Source organism: Wolffia australiana, chromosome 15 (assembly GCF_029677425.1).
Source record: "Wolffia australiana isolate 7733 chromosome 15, ASM2967742v1".
NCBI lineage: Eukaryota > Viridiplantae > Streptophyta > Magnoliopsida > Alismatales > Araceae > Wolffia > Wolffia australiana.
Window position 1 is genome coordinate 12,755,307 of NC_135849.1, and position 14,837 is coordinate 12,770,143.

Sequence of the window (14,837 nt, forward strand, 5' to 3'; positions counted from 1 at the left end):
TTAATAACATATCAATTAATTTTTATGATAATTCTATTATATAGACAATATGTAACCTTAAACGTAAAAAACTACAGGCATGGACTTGAATGTTTCACTAGACATATTAAAGAAACAGTAGTCTGGTTATTTCCTAATTTACTAATCCTATAGAGGTTGATTGATAAGTGTTTGATTGTTGACCATATCTTAAGTCATCCTTGCAATGCCACATAGATAAATGGTTATACACTCACTATAAATGATAATGTAAATAGTTAATTAAGTATTTTTTACATTTTAAAGCACATAGTTGAAATTCTCATTTCATATGTCAGAAAATTGGCCTATCAAATCGATTAAATGGGTCCATAATTAATTAATATAAATTTTAGATATAGTTCATCAATTGATTTAGACAATGAAGACTAATTTGGCTCTTTATAAGCTAGATGGGTATATGGTTTAATAGTGTTACACACCTAAGGTTTATAAGATGAAATATGATATACTTAAAGTGTAGGGACTTTAAGAAAAGTTACGTTCAACAATAAGAGAACAGATCCCCTTATTGGGAGAAAACCAACAAAGTTTCCAATGGGTGGTCCTCGTCTAGTTTCGTCGTGAGCATCCTCTCCATGTTCCAGTAATTGGAATGGTGTGAAGACCCTCACAAATGGCCAGGCAGCATTGTTCTAGAAAATGACATTGTATTGAGGACCGTGTGGATGCATCTGTAGGCCAAAAATCTGGGTTTCGACACCACAAAAGGTGATTAGATCATCCTTATTTTGTATATAGCCCATCACAGCAAAGAACCTTCCAAACACTAGTGAAGCAGTTTTCAGAAAATTAATCAAAAAACGAATGACCAAAATTGTGCTATTTTGAATTGTTTTTTAGAGGAGCTTTGGATTTATTCGACACTAAAGGAGGCGATCTAACCAATCTGTATTGAAAACGTGATCTCAGCCCACTACCCATCTCCACAACTACCCCCTTAAAAAAATCTGCGAAAGACTAAAATAAAACACAGTCGCACATCCAAAACAGAGGTCAGAGCTCGGGAATGGGGTCGTCTGAGGGAAGCGAGGCCAGGAACGGTTTCGCCTAGTAAATAGTTGGTCCCCCCGGGAGTGAAGGCATGGGATGACAGTCTCAGCGCCTTAAATTCTTCCTCACCACCGACGGCCGATGTACCTGCCACCAAAGGTGTCGGCGCTTTGAGGCTTGAGCTGTCGCTCCCCCGCAGCTATCTTCTTCCAGATTTCGTCATTCTTTTGGCCCGAATCCACGGCGATGTGTCGCAAACACGCGGGTTACGCATGAACTGTTTGTTCATCTTGTCCGCTTCTGCCTCTGCTACAGATATCCGTGGCGTTCTTCGGCTGGCCTTGACGCGCTGTTTCCTTCTTCGGGATCTGATCTGACTCTGTCTCTTCACCCAAGTTTGGAGGCCATGGCCGTGGATCTCAGACAAGTTCTCAGCGCTTTCCTCACCCTGTCACTGTTTGGCATGCTCAGCAACATGGTCAAGCACGACTACTTCGACTCCTCCGAGGTAGCTCCTCTCTCTCTCTCTCACTCTCTCTCACTCTCTCTCTCTCAATCTCTATCTACTGGGTGTTTTTATTTGTGCATGCGCTTTGAAAAACCTCTGTTTCTTTTGCTAGATCTGTTGAGCTAAGCTTAGAAGTTCTTAGATCGGATAATTCTCCTTGGATCTGGGGTACTTCTGACGAGTTTTTTTTTTTTGCGTGAACGACGGCATGACGTATTGATTACCTTCACTTGCAGGAGGCGTTCGAAGCTGTCTCCAGCGTTCAGATAGGGGTGATAAGAGTGGAAGACCAACGCACAGGTGACCTCCGAGACGGGCCATGGAAGGAGATAGGCCATGAGCTTAAACCCTGCTGGACTAAGCCTGCTCCCTGTAAGCCCCTCTCTCCTTCTCTAGTCTCTTCTGGACCGCTAACTCAAGCTCTCTTTTCACGAACAGTCGTGGAGGAACCGAAAGGCTACGTTACTTTTTCACTGACAACAGGGCCGGGGCACCACGAGTTACAGGCATTTACCTCTTCCGATGAAGTTTTCTCTTCCGCGGAAGCTGTTCTAACGATATTATCTCCGTTTCAGATCGCCAACGCAGTGACCGTCGCGAGGTTCTTGGGGGCGACGCTGGTGCTGCCTGAGATAAGAGGAAACGAACTCGGCGAGAGCAGGTGAAGGAAAAAAAAAAAACAACAACACGTCTTTTTGTTAATTCTCGCTTGTTTTCTAGCGTTATTGTTTGTGTTTTAGGAGATTCGGAGATGTGTACGACGAGGGGAGGTTCTTGGAAGCCATGGAAGGGGTGGTGCGCGTGGCGGCGGAGCTACCGGCGGAGGCGGCGGCGCAGCCGCCGCCCGTTGTGAGAATCCCCGACGGCGCTTCAGAAGCGTACATTTCGGCCCACGTAGCGCCTCTTTTCCGGCGAACCCGGCTAGTCAGAATCGCCGTCTTGTTCGAGAAATCGCTCCCAATCAAAGGCGTAGACGCGGTCGCATGCTTGACAATTCACGCGGCGGTGGCGTTATCGGCGGAGCTCCGCCGCGCCGCCGCCGGCGTCGTCGACGAGCTCAGAAGCCCCGGACGTAGCGTAGAAGGCCGGTTCGTCGCCGTTGATCTGCGAGTTAACCAAGACTGCAGCGGCGATGAATTGGATAAGAAGCGGGGTTGCTTGACTCCTTCGCAGGCCGCGGCGCTGCTAACGAGAGCGGGGTTCGGCCGGAGCACCAGCCTCTATCTCACCCAGGCTAAGTGGCAACAAGGGCTGGAATCTCTCAAGGAGATCTTCCCCAGAACTTACACCAAGGTTCGATCTTTCTCCCTCTAGAAACAGCTTTTGCGAGATCTGAGAGCGACCCATTGACGGAAATTAACTCTTTTTTAATGGGTCAGGAAGATTTAATCGATTCGGAGGAGATAAAGCGGAGGATTTTCGTTGAAGGAGGGGAGGAGCTGGGAAGAGCCTTGGACTCGTACGTTTGCACGCAGAGCGACGTTTTTCTGCCGGCGGCCGGTGACGTCATCTTCGGCGGCGCCGTCGCCGGAAAGAGAATCGCCGCCGGGCGGACCCAGGTCCTGCCCTACGCCCACGTGGCCCGCCGGTGCCACTGCTGACGTAATCCCTTCTGTAAGCGACGTCAGCGGGTTCTCTCTATCGTGTTTCTGATGCTGTGACGAGATTGAACGGGATTAACGCGATAATAACCATTGATGGAAGAAGATTAGCGTACCCAGATCTCGTTTCCGCCGAAACGGTCGCTCGGGGAAGAGCAGGAGCTTCCCCAGAGCGGCAAGAGGCCAGCTGCGATGAATTAGTGAGAATTAAACGGGTTTAGAGAGAGATTTCTGTGGAGTTTAGTTGCGATTAAGACGGGGTTGAACGACTTGCCTTACGAAGGCGATGGCGGAAGAGGCAAGCCACAGCTTCCAGCTCAGTCTCACCGTGGAGGTGAACTTTCCGAGAAACTGGATGATCATGATCTGCATCACAACCGTGATTCCCACGATCATCATGAATAGACGGCTGCTTGTTACACCGCTGAACACGTTGATTTCGTCCGGCTTCCTCGAGTTGAACTCGTTGAATACCTGAGAAAACGAATTCCCAAAATTTCGTGTTGTGATTTAAATGCTTGTCTAGTGCAGAAAAAACCAGATTAATGCTTGGTTTCCTCGGATGAAATGTTGCGAGTTTAAATTGGAATGTACCTGGCAGAGGACAAAGGTATTGAAAATAAACGTGTTCTTCACTGTATTTGCATGCTCCTCTGTTTCCCCCTGGAGATGAAGGATGCTATCCCCCCCAAAGTTCAGAGCCAGAAGCACAATCACTTGGTACAGAGCCTATGGTTCACAGAGCAAAAAAGATTATTATTATTATTATTATTATTATTATTATTATTATTATGATGATGATGATGATGAGGTTGACAATGATAATGACGATCACAATTCTTATTTTTGACGTAGCACCAGTAAGGACGATGATGTCAGATGGATGATGATGCCAATGATGATGATGTCCCTTGGAAACTGATGTGTGATGATGATAGGCACCCATCACTAATGGCTGGATGACAGGGATGATGAACGTCACTATTAGCTTGGAAACCAGATGATGATGACATAACTAAATGCTTCATCATAAATTGAAAAATGATAAACAATGATGATGAGGTCTCTTGGAAACCAGATGATGATTCATGATTAACTGATAAATGGTGACGACATATGCTATCATCACTGATGAAAACAATGACAATTTGCCGTTGTCATCATTTTCCTTCATGCCAAACTCAATTTCCTAGCAAGTGAAGATGCAGCTAAGATGTAGAGAGTATGCCAGGATTTGGAGAAAACGGACCTGGACGATGAGATTCCTCCACACTATCTTTGTTACCAGAGGTTCACTGTCAAAAACACAAGTCTTGGTGACGAACATCATTCTTCATTAGGATAACTAAGGAAACAAATATTAACTTTGAATGGTATTTTACCTCCGGCCAACAGGTGGCCTGTCCATAAGATGATCTGTTGGTGGCTCAGTCGCCAGTGCAAGAGCCCCTAGAGTGTCCATGATGAGGTTGACCCATAGAAGCTGGGTCAACAGAAATTCGATCATAATCACTGAAGAAGAAAGCCCATGGCAATGCTGTAAATCCAACCTGAACGGCGTTAAGAGGAACATCACCCGATGAGATGGCAGCGACAACATTGATCGCGAGGGCAGCAGTGTTAACTGTGAGTTGGAACTGAATAAACTTTTGAATATTTGCATAGACAGAGCGGCCCCATCGAACAACCTAAACCCAGTTAAATAAATTATAATAAAAAGAAATAATCATGCCATTAATGGGTTTAAATGGAGGATTAACCTTCACAACAGAGGCAAAGTTGTCATCCAGAATGATGATGTCTGAACTTTCCTTTGCAACTTCCGTCCCTTGGATGCCCATCGAAAGGCCCACATCTGCCTGTGTAACATTAAAAGAAAGATGATTAGAAAACAAATGAAGAAGCCGGATAGCGGGGGGCACTCTCAATGTCAAAGTCATCATCAATCTCATTGACAATCATTGAGACCAATAGCCATGCTGACAACTTTTAAGTTGGCTGACAATGAGACTGCAATGTTAGATTCACAGTTGACATTGAAAATGATGGGTGTAACACATGGTTCACACCATCAGTTAACCACAGCCATTTACTTAGTACCATTCTAGTTAAAAGTTTGATGCACCTATTAGTTTCAACCTTTCCATCAATGTCAGCCAGCCTAATCGATGATGCTGATGAGGTAGACAGAAATTTTACTAATGCATGGATGGTTGATGATGTCATTAGCGATTCTTCAACCATCCCTCACCACTGTCATCAACGTCTAGAGTCAATCTCTTGAGGGTGCAACAAACTTTACTGAACAATAGAACAATTTGAATGTCTACCTCATGTAATGCAGGGGCATCGTTGGTACCATCCCCAGTTACTGCAACAACCTCTCCTCTTCTCCTCAGTGCTTGTACAAGTAAGAGTTTGTCATTTGGAGAAGATCTCCCCATTACCTGGACAATGCTCCTGTAAATTAATAAAAATAGCTTACTTGGACCCTGCCATCTTTAATCTTAAATTTACCAATATTTCGCCAGCAATGTTTTCTTGTTGAATCTCTGAATAGGCTCGAAACGTTCTTCCCTCAATGACTGTAGGCTCAGAGGTAGTCCCTGATTCCAGTATACCACATTCCAAAGCAATGGCCTTGGCGGTTTGAACGTTATCTCCAGTAACCAAGCGAACCTAAACTCATTATAACCCAAAATATTTTTTCAGGATCAACGAAAACTAAAAGTATATTGGGCATTAAATATTGATTGAAGTTGATAAAAGAACTCTCTCAGAAATAGAGAAAGGCATGTAAGACTACCTTGACACCAGCATTTATGCACCTGCAAACAGCCTCTTTGACCCCAGGTCGACAAGGATCCTAAAAGAAATACAGTCCATCAAAGGATATGAGAAACCCTAAGCCCTAAATCCTGAACTTCAAACTCTAAAAATCAGGCCTAGAGCTGGCAAGTTTAAGTAAATAAGTGGGTCTTCTCACAGATGAACGAACACTATTTTCTTAGAAAATTTGGATGTTAAATGCCATGTTTATGGTAGATCATGCCTTGTTACCTTTAATCCTACAATTGCTGAAAGAATGAGGTCGTCCTCTGGTAATGCCCATCTTTCTCTCTCTTCTTCCCCTGGGACATCCCTGTATTGATATGGTCGAAAACCAAATGCTACGCAGCGCAAGCTTTTTTCAGCCATATCCTCAATATATTTCCTAAATCGACTTATCTGCAGGGGAAGAAGAATATAATTTGAGGCACTGCTGATTTCAGGAAGAAATCATGATAACGGTGATTGGATGAAGTATATCAACTGAGTCATTGTCCATTGGCACCAACTCCCCCCTCTGATCAACCCATTTTGTGCAAGAGGATAGAACTATCTCAGCAGCTCCTTTCCAGTGTATGCGAACTTCACCATTGTCCTAAGTACAAATTTGTGAATAAAAAATAGAAGGTAGAAGGATAATGAACCCATCAAATATTTTCTGTATAACACCAAGGCAGGAAAGTATAAAAAGTGCTTCAGTTGACAGATTTTAGAACTTAAAACCCACCAAATGTTTAGCCCGTCACATATCTCCCAAGAAATGAGTGAAATTGAATGTAGAAACTAAATAAGTAAAATTCCACTTACAATTCGGAGGTATCTACATCCTAAACATATATAATGAAGAAATTGAATGTAGAATATAGATAAGTAAAATTACACTTACAGTTCGGAGGTAGCTAGATCCTAAAGATATATAATGAAGAACTTGAATGTAGAAGGTAAATAAGTAAAATTCCACACACAATTCTGAGGTATCTACATATGTGAAATGGGAAAAATAGCTACTCAAATGATTGGTCTTTTAACATAGGAACTTTGTTTGAACAATGAAAATTGGTTAGTAACCGATTATTTATTGCTGACGCGCATATCTTACAAAACAGTAAGCACTTACAGTTAGATTATCCATCAAATATTTCTTCCCTTTGTTTTAGAAATATTTTATGCTTAATGATTAAATTACACATTTTAGGGAGAAAGTTAAACGTACAAGAAGCAGTGCTAAGCCGCCACGCTTTTTTTCTGAGTTGAATGGGAACACGTGAAGAATTTTGGATTTTCTTCCACAATCCTTAAAATTCATTCCCATCTACAAAAATAAACTAAAGATGGTGAATAATATTAATGTAAAGAAACAACAAAGGATCAGTATATAAGTATGATTTCATGTACCTCCAGTCCCCACGCAAGGATTGCCTTTTCAGTGGGCGAACCTGTTACTTCGACATCACCATTCTGTAAAATACTGAAGTCATGTAAAATACTGAATAACCTATGTCCACGATCAAACTTGAATTATGGTGAAAGATATGGGTAGAGATTCAAAAGCTGTTATGAACTGGTCTCAATTTTTTTTTTATTTAAAGACCTCAACTTGATCTGAACACTAAAATTAAGAGAGCTATACCTCAGGTATAAAAACACTTCCAGTAGTATTACAGGCAATGCCCTCGAACAGAACAGATAACATGCTACTGGGAATTTCTGAGATTTCACCGGGAGAATCCATCTTTGATCCCCCAATGTAGGCCTCCACAACTGTCATCTGAAGAAAATAGAGTTAAAAAAGCACCAGTATATACAAAAAATGTTTAAATTGTGATGGGAAGAGCCTAAGTGGCCCTATTATTTGGGCAACCCAATAAAGGCATATTGGTAGTTAGGTCTAGCTAGTTGTACAGGGTGGTCTGAGAGAATATATGGAAAAGAACGAAAAACTATGATAGAAGGAAAGAAATTTGTCAGCAGATCCTTCCCAGGGCTCAAAGAAGCCAATTCATTGGGAGCTGCTGATTCAAATTGACAACTCCATACCACTGAACGCAGCCCCAATCGGCTCCTATGAGTCAAAGGGATGATATCTCGACAAATCTATTTCTTTCTCCCCCAGATATAGGCTACCTTATTGGGCCAGTCCAATGATAAGCCAACTTATGTTCCGATCAGATTTTCAATTTGTCGAGACCAAAAAAAAGCACCAAAATAATCTTGATTTAGATAACCTGATTCAATGTCAGGGTTCCAGTTTTGTCACTGCATATTGTTGTAGCAGATCCCATAGTTTCACATGCAGAAAGTCTCCGGACCTAGAATAAATTTCAGTCAGAAAAAAAATCACAGAAACAAAGGATAAGATACACTATTGAAATGATCAAGAACTTGCCAGGGCTTTATCTGCCATCATTTTGCGCATCGAGTATGCAAGCCTGATTAAACAACAAAAGTCAGACAACTAAATAGCCAACGAAATCAACAGATTGGTGAGATAGTCAAAAATTACATACGTCAATGTAACAGCCAAAGGAAGTCCTTCAGGCACTGCAACAACCACAATGGTCACCTATAATGTGTTTTGAAAGAAAGTGAGATTCAAGAAAATTTCATATTAACTAATATTGGAATATTTAAGTATTTCTGAGCGTAGCATACTGCAATGGTGAATATTCTGACAACCCCATTTATCACAGATTTAGAACTTGTCTTGCCAGCAATGAACTGAACGCTCCCATCAGGATTCTTAGTGTGCCCTGTAAAGAACCTTTTAAGAACAAAAATATTAGGATCCCAGATTTCATAAACACTATTTTCCTTATCATTTTATTTGATTTCTTAAAATTATTGTATGAAAACGCACTAACCATACCTGATAATAAGTACAATGAGCACTGTGGACGCCACTGAAAGGCCAACAGTTCCAATGAAGGTTGCAACACCGTTCAGGCGGACCTTTCAGCAAGAGTAATTCAAATTAAACATGGAGGAAATAAAATATACAAACACAAAATTTTGTTATAAACGAAGTATTATTTTTTAAAAAACCTGAAGTGGGGTTTCTTCGCCCGTGTCCTCTGTTATACTAGCCATCAATAAACCCCACTCGGTGTTGATTCCCACAGCAGTGACCTTTAAGAAAGCAATCGGAGAGAAACTAAGCGTTGCCTCTGATTTCAATTTTTGAATTGGGAACTGATTGATGTGTAACCAGAGGACCAATTTATTGATTTTTGTTTTCAGATTTAAGTATTAAATTTATCCTGAGAAGATGATTACCAAAATGGTACCATAACCATCAGCAACCTTGCAACCAGACATTAAGAACGGTGCTTTGTGATCTTTATGAACCTGCAAGAGTTGGACCGAATTTTTTCTCTCTACTTTTCAGTGAAATTTTTAGAAATCAAATTACTCACGATCTTGCTCTCGCCGGTCATACTCGATTCATCGATGGAGAGAGACTGACCAGAGATCAAGACCCCATCGGCGGGAACCTTGATAAGAAATCAAGAGATTTGATAAAGACTAGGAAATAAAATTCATTTTTAATCGAATAAGGTCGAACTCATGGACTCCACAAACCTGATCCCCAATCTTCAGAGGAACAACATCACCAACAACAAGATCAAAAATCGAAACTTCAATCCTTCTTCCACCTCGTACAACCTGCCACCTTGATCATTTTTAAAAAAGGAGGAGAAATAAAGGGCAAATAGGCGATGAAGTTTTGTTTACTTCTAAGTGAATGTTGCGTTTCTCCTCGTTCAGGCTTTGAAACTGAAGGGACTGCTTGTAATCGCTGAAAGCTGAAAACGAATTTGCAGCAAAGTGAGGAATGGTGAGGAATCAAGAACCGCTCGAAATCAAACCCCATCGTAACATGCAGATTGATGAAACCATAACTAAAACGTTTTTCCAGATAGAATAGTAGAAAAACTAAAATTCACTATCGAGATATCAATCCGAAGCTACCTGTCACAAAGATGACGATGATAACAGCAAATGCGATGCTTCCTCCGTCGTACCATCCTTCTTTTAAACCCTTAACGAAGCATTGAATGTCCATTCAGAATAAAGAATGAAATGAAAAATTAACAGAGATACGCGAGATTCTATAAGAACAACAATGAAAAAAAAAACCCAAATAAGACGATTCATTACACATCGGCAGTACCTCAGTCTTTATGCCCAGGAATAATGATAATACAGCAGCTACCATCAAGATCACGAGAGTTAAGTCCTGCCATGATTCCCATAGGAAAACCTGCAAACGGAGAAATTAAATCCATGATACGATTCGTGGTCATAAATGGATTAAACGTACATTTCTATCAAAGATTACATCAAACAAACACACACCCAAAAGCTCCTCGACTTCTTTCGAGGATATGTATTCGACCCAAACCCAGTCCGCCGTCGTAGCAGGTCTTCTTCATCTCCGTCGATTCCCGTTTCTAAGTTTGTTCTTAGTAAAGCTGACAATCCTTCCACCTGATCCCGAGAAGAGAAACAAGAAGGTAAAATAAAAGTTTAGAAATTTACTTCGAATCCTAAACAAATCCAAAGCCCTTACGCCCCCAGATTCTTGTAACGCGGACAGTGAGTGGTCTCTGGTCATTGAAGTGAGACGATCTTCCACTATCCCATAACCAGCAGAAAATGAAGTTCGTCCTAGAGCAATGAACACCGCAATAATTTTGCTAATGAACGAAGTTTACGCCATTTATAACAATTTGCATGGAATTACCTGGAAATTTCTTCTCGCCTGCCTTTTTGAACAATATCGCGGCCTGGAAATTCAACAGCAGATCAAACTCAACATTGGAAGAGAAAAAATGTGTTCAAGAGTGTGGAGGATCTATTCTTTACCCGTATAACTTGTGCATGAGCTCTGATCTTCCGTCTTATTTTCTCTTTCTCCTCGTATTTCCCCAGGTCAAAAGTGTATCTAAATCGCCGTGTTGCATTCAACACAAGCGCTGCATGCTGCGTTGAAGACGAGATTGTTGTGGCGAACATTACCAGGAGAAATGAGAGTAAATAATACGAGTATGCATGAAAATTGTCGATACCCAGATATAGTAGAGAAGGAAAGTTTTTCTCCCATTTAATTGCACCATATCAAATGTTGTTGATTCTCATAGATTTTTCCTTTCCCGACTAGGCTGTCTCAATTTTAGCAAGGTAAAAGAACTCCATGAAAAAATATGCGGTTGATGCTTGTTACGTTTGGTTTTGTTCAATTAACCAGACACAGTTTTTCACACATTCAGATTCATCATATCAAATGTTCGTGAATCACATAGATTTGTCCGTCACCCAAAAGACTGTTTCCATTTATTTCATTTGAGCAGCGTAAAAGAAGTCTTCGACATAAAATACGGATGAATCTTTTTACGTTTGGCTTTGTTTAGAACATTGAAGGAAGCGGCAGTTTTACGCACATTAAAATGCATTATTGAAAAAAAAAGAAGAAATTCAATACTCTCATATCATTAAAAAACGACACTTTCTATCTATCGAGTGTTCGTGATTCACATAGGTTTTTCTCCTGCAAACTTGACTGTTTCTATCTATGTAATGAGATAACAGCAGATTCTACGGGAAAAGATGCGGACGATTCGTTTAACGTATGGCTTTGAGCAGAATATTGTCCAGGACCACAGTTTTAATCGCATTCAAATGCATCGTACCAAATGTTCGTGATTCATTTATCATTTTTCTCTTCTCTACTTCCCCGTTTCCATTAGTTTCACGAGATAATAATACGTGAATCCTACGTGAAAAGATGCACCCGATTCATGCTAAAGTCGGCTTTGTGCAGAATATTGTCAAGAACGAGAGTTTTACTCACATTCAAATGCATCGTTGCAAATGCTCGTGATCATATCTCGTTTTTCACTTACTGTTTCAATCCATTTCATTACGCAACAGAACATGAATTCTACATGTAAAGATGCAGACGATTCATGCTACGTTTGGCTTTGTGCAGAATGTTGTTCAGAACGTAACTTAGATTCAAACGCATCATAGCACATGTTCGTGGTTCATTCTTTTCTACCCATTTCATTAGATAAAACATGCAGTTAGTTCATGTTACGTTGAACTTTGTTCTGGCGAAGGAGAATCGAAAAGTGGAGTACCCTCCATCGTTTGAGACGCTCAACGGAGACGTTTTTCGGCGGAATGACGAATGCGCCACGTGTCGAGAATCCATCCTCTTCCGCAGCATCGCTTTCGTCATCCAACGGTCCTCCTCCCTCAGCCTCTACGTCGTAGTACCTGTGATGCTTCGATGTCGACGTAATATCCATGAACCTAGCTACGAACTTTGCAACGAGAAGACGTGAACAAGTAGAGAATTTGATCGCAATGAAGAGGAGTCTTCAAAAGGAAGAGAAATAGAGAGGATTTTGGGCGGAGCTTCTCCTTTTCTCTGCATGAAGGGAATTTCCAGGAAGGTGCTGAGATACCTTTCGCTGTAGAACCCGTCGTGGGCAAACAAGGGAAGGCGAGGCAAATAACAGACTAATAATAATATTGGCTGTTCACAAGAAAAAAAAGGCATTCAGATGCAGAATTTTCGCCGGAAATATCGCCCACGCTTGCTTGTGTCCCTTCAATCCTCCCTTCGTTGTGCGGTGAAGCCGCAGCTGACGCCATTGCCAGAGGCACAAGAGAGAAAGGAGAAAAAGAAGAGAAAATAGCGAAGGGAGAGAATAGAAGAGAAGAGAAGAGAAGAGAGTTAAGCTGCTGAATGTGAATTTGTACCTTAAGTGAACTGTGACTCGTATTTCTGTAAGATAGTATTATATTGTTTCTGGGAGTTTGATAGAAAAGGGCGTGGATAACTGGAGAAGAGGATCAAAAAATAAAAATACAAAAGATTGATGATTAAAGATCTTTTAGTCTCCACGAATGTTGAAATGTTAGAACAATCAAAATGTTGAAAATGGGGCATGATCTATTAACCCAAAAAAAATTACCTATCTTTTGTCATCAAAATTGGTGTTAAAACAAGAATGAAATACTGGCTAACCTGTATTTATAATTTTTGTAAAAAGGAAATAAGCAGGCACGGTGAATATGGATCGATGTTAAGAAGAAGATGAGAGTGAAGACATTATACACTGAGACACACCATAAGTCATTATACTATGCCAGATTGAAGACTTTTTCCAAGGGCGAACAGCCCCTCCACTTCTCTATTTTCTCCTAACTTTAGTCAACAACACCAAGAAAACTTGATGGATCTTGGAATAACTTTTCAATTTTTTTTACATAGATAGAGGGATTTAATTATAGAGATAAGATGATGAATCTACCCTTAAACATTCAACCTAAAAGTCCATCTGGATCCTTGACTATTGTGATTTGAAGTAAATCAATCTTATAACCATTTAAATAGTTCCAGAAAGATATTTTTTAATTCATAATTAATATATATATATTCTGACTTAAAAATAATTACTCTTTAAAGACATTTCAAATTGAATTTTATTAATCTTAAGTATCATAAAATTCTGAGAAATATATTCCGACTTTGAAATGCACACATTACATTTCTTCGACGCAATCTTTATACACGATCAATTACAGATTTCAATGATTCTTTACTAACGGCTAGAATAGTCATGTGGGCCCATGTGCTGTGTAATAATCCCCAACGCTTTTCATTTATTCTCATATAAATTAGACAGGTATATTGTGAAAACAGCATAATTCCACTATCTTCCATCACCAAAATAGATGCATAAACCTTTTGGGTTTTTTGGAATAAATTTGACTCTCAGCTGCCAATTTGCTATTTATTGGGTTGTACACATCTTCATCTTGTCAACATGGTGTTCATGTTGCTCACACAACTTACGGTGCAGATAAAAATACTGTCAGATGAGACCATGGCATGAGATGATTGAGAACCCCTGCTCATCAAGTTCAAAGAATAAATATGATCCCATTAAAATGAAATGGCTCAAGTTATCTAACTTTGTCCCTTTCCCAAATATATGATAAACTAAGAGTTTTTAGATCCTTGTTACATAGGGTTCATGGTGAGAAATAGTAGGACTCTGAAGGGCTGACACAATGCAAACACAATGGCAGCTACTTAAGACAGTGTGACAACAATAATGGTTTTGACGATTATGTCCACATTATTGGAAATATGTCAGCTGACTAGGCCCTAATACATACATGCCAATTATTTTTACCCTTAGCTGTTGGATAAAGCCAAAATGAAATAATTTGGGAGTGATAATCAACATCTTTAAGAGTTGAAGCATAATTTGTACATTCATTTAATAATTCAAGAACATTCTAATTGTTGATAACTTCCTAAAAGCTCTCAAAAACCAGAAAACAATTGATATATTTAAATGACAAAAAATTGTTTAAACTGAACCCCGTCCTATGGACGAGGATATATGTTGAATATCTTATGAATATAACTAAAATTATTTTAATGATGTTCATTTATCATATCTTTGATACTAGAGGACATTTGAGTTTAATTCCATCAATGTTTTAATATGTATATACATCACATTATGATTTTTCAAACTTTTGGATGTATTTTTCAAATATATATAGATCATATTGGAAGATATCATTGTTTAACTAGAGATCTTCCTCCATCCATATATTCTAAAATGATTAAGTGAAGGTAAATGAGGTTATCACTCAAATTTTTATCATATTAGGACAGATATTTCTCATTGCCACCCATGCCACAAATATGTTTGTAAAATGAACAAGGGAGAAGTAGATTTAAACATACAATATCCTAAGGTAACAATAATACAGTGATAAGAAATTAAATATTAGAATAATCTTATGGATTTTGAATGATTATTCACACTAAAATAATC

The 14,837-nt window shown here is 39.9% G+C and overlaps 2 protein-coding genes across 2 annotated transcripts; one reads left to right on the forward strand and one right to left on the reverse strand.

Annotated features, from left to right (window-relative positions):
• Positions 1-1,082: 1,082 nt before the first annotated feature.
• LOC144712854 (protein MANNAN SYNTHESIS-RELATED 2-like) lies at positions 1,083-3,246 on the forward strand. Its single transcript, XM_078587216.1, has 6 exons — positions 1,083-1,540; positions 1,777-1,912; positions 1,979-2,046; positions 2,116-2,201; positions 2,281-2,833; positions 2,920-3,246. The coding sequence occupies exons 1-6, from the start codon at positions 1,439-1,441 to the stop codon at positions 3,139-3,141; spliced, it is 1,167 nt and encodes a 388-aa protein (XP_078443342.1). The 5' UTR covers positions 1,083-1,438; the 3' UTR covers positions 3,142-3,246.
• LOC144712855 (calcium-transporting ATPase 5, plasma membrane-type-like) lies at positions 2,893-10,736 on the reverse strand. The gene is made up of 30 exons (XM_078587217.1): positions 10,541-10,736; positions 10,327-10,458; positions 10,142-10,231; positions 9,940-10,009; positions 9,703-9,773; positions 9,550-9,633; positions 9,384-9,461; positions 9,244-9,315; positions 9,013-9,096; positions 8,837-8,919; positions 8,623-8,731; positions 8,478-8,533; positions 8,357-8,399; positions 8,196-8,279; positions 7,601-7,738; positions 7,366-7,428; positions 7,184-7,282; positions 6,455-6,565; positions 6,202-6,369; positions 5,948-6,007; positions 5,659-5,820; positions 5,472-5,588; positions 4,902-5,000; positions 4,692-4,829; positions 4,524-4,624; positions 4,391-4,436; positions 3,736-3,870; positions 3,416-3,615; positions 3,258-3,328; positions 2,893-3,195 (listed from the first exon to the last, which is right to left on the reverse strand). The coding sequence occupies exons 1-30, from the start codon at positions 10,583-10,585 to the stop codon at positions 3,179-3,181; spliced, it is 2,826 nt and encodes a 941-aa protein (XP_078443343.1). The 5' UTR covers positions 10,586-10,736; the 3' UTR covers positions 2,893-3,178.
• Between the last annotated feature and the right edge of the window lie 4,101 nt (positions 10,737-14,837).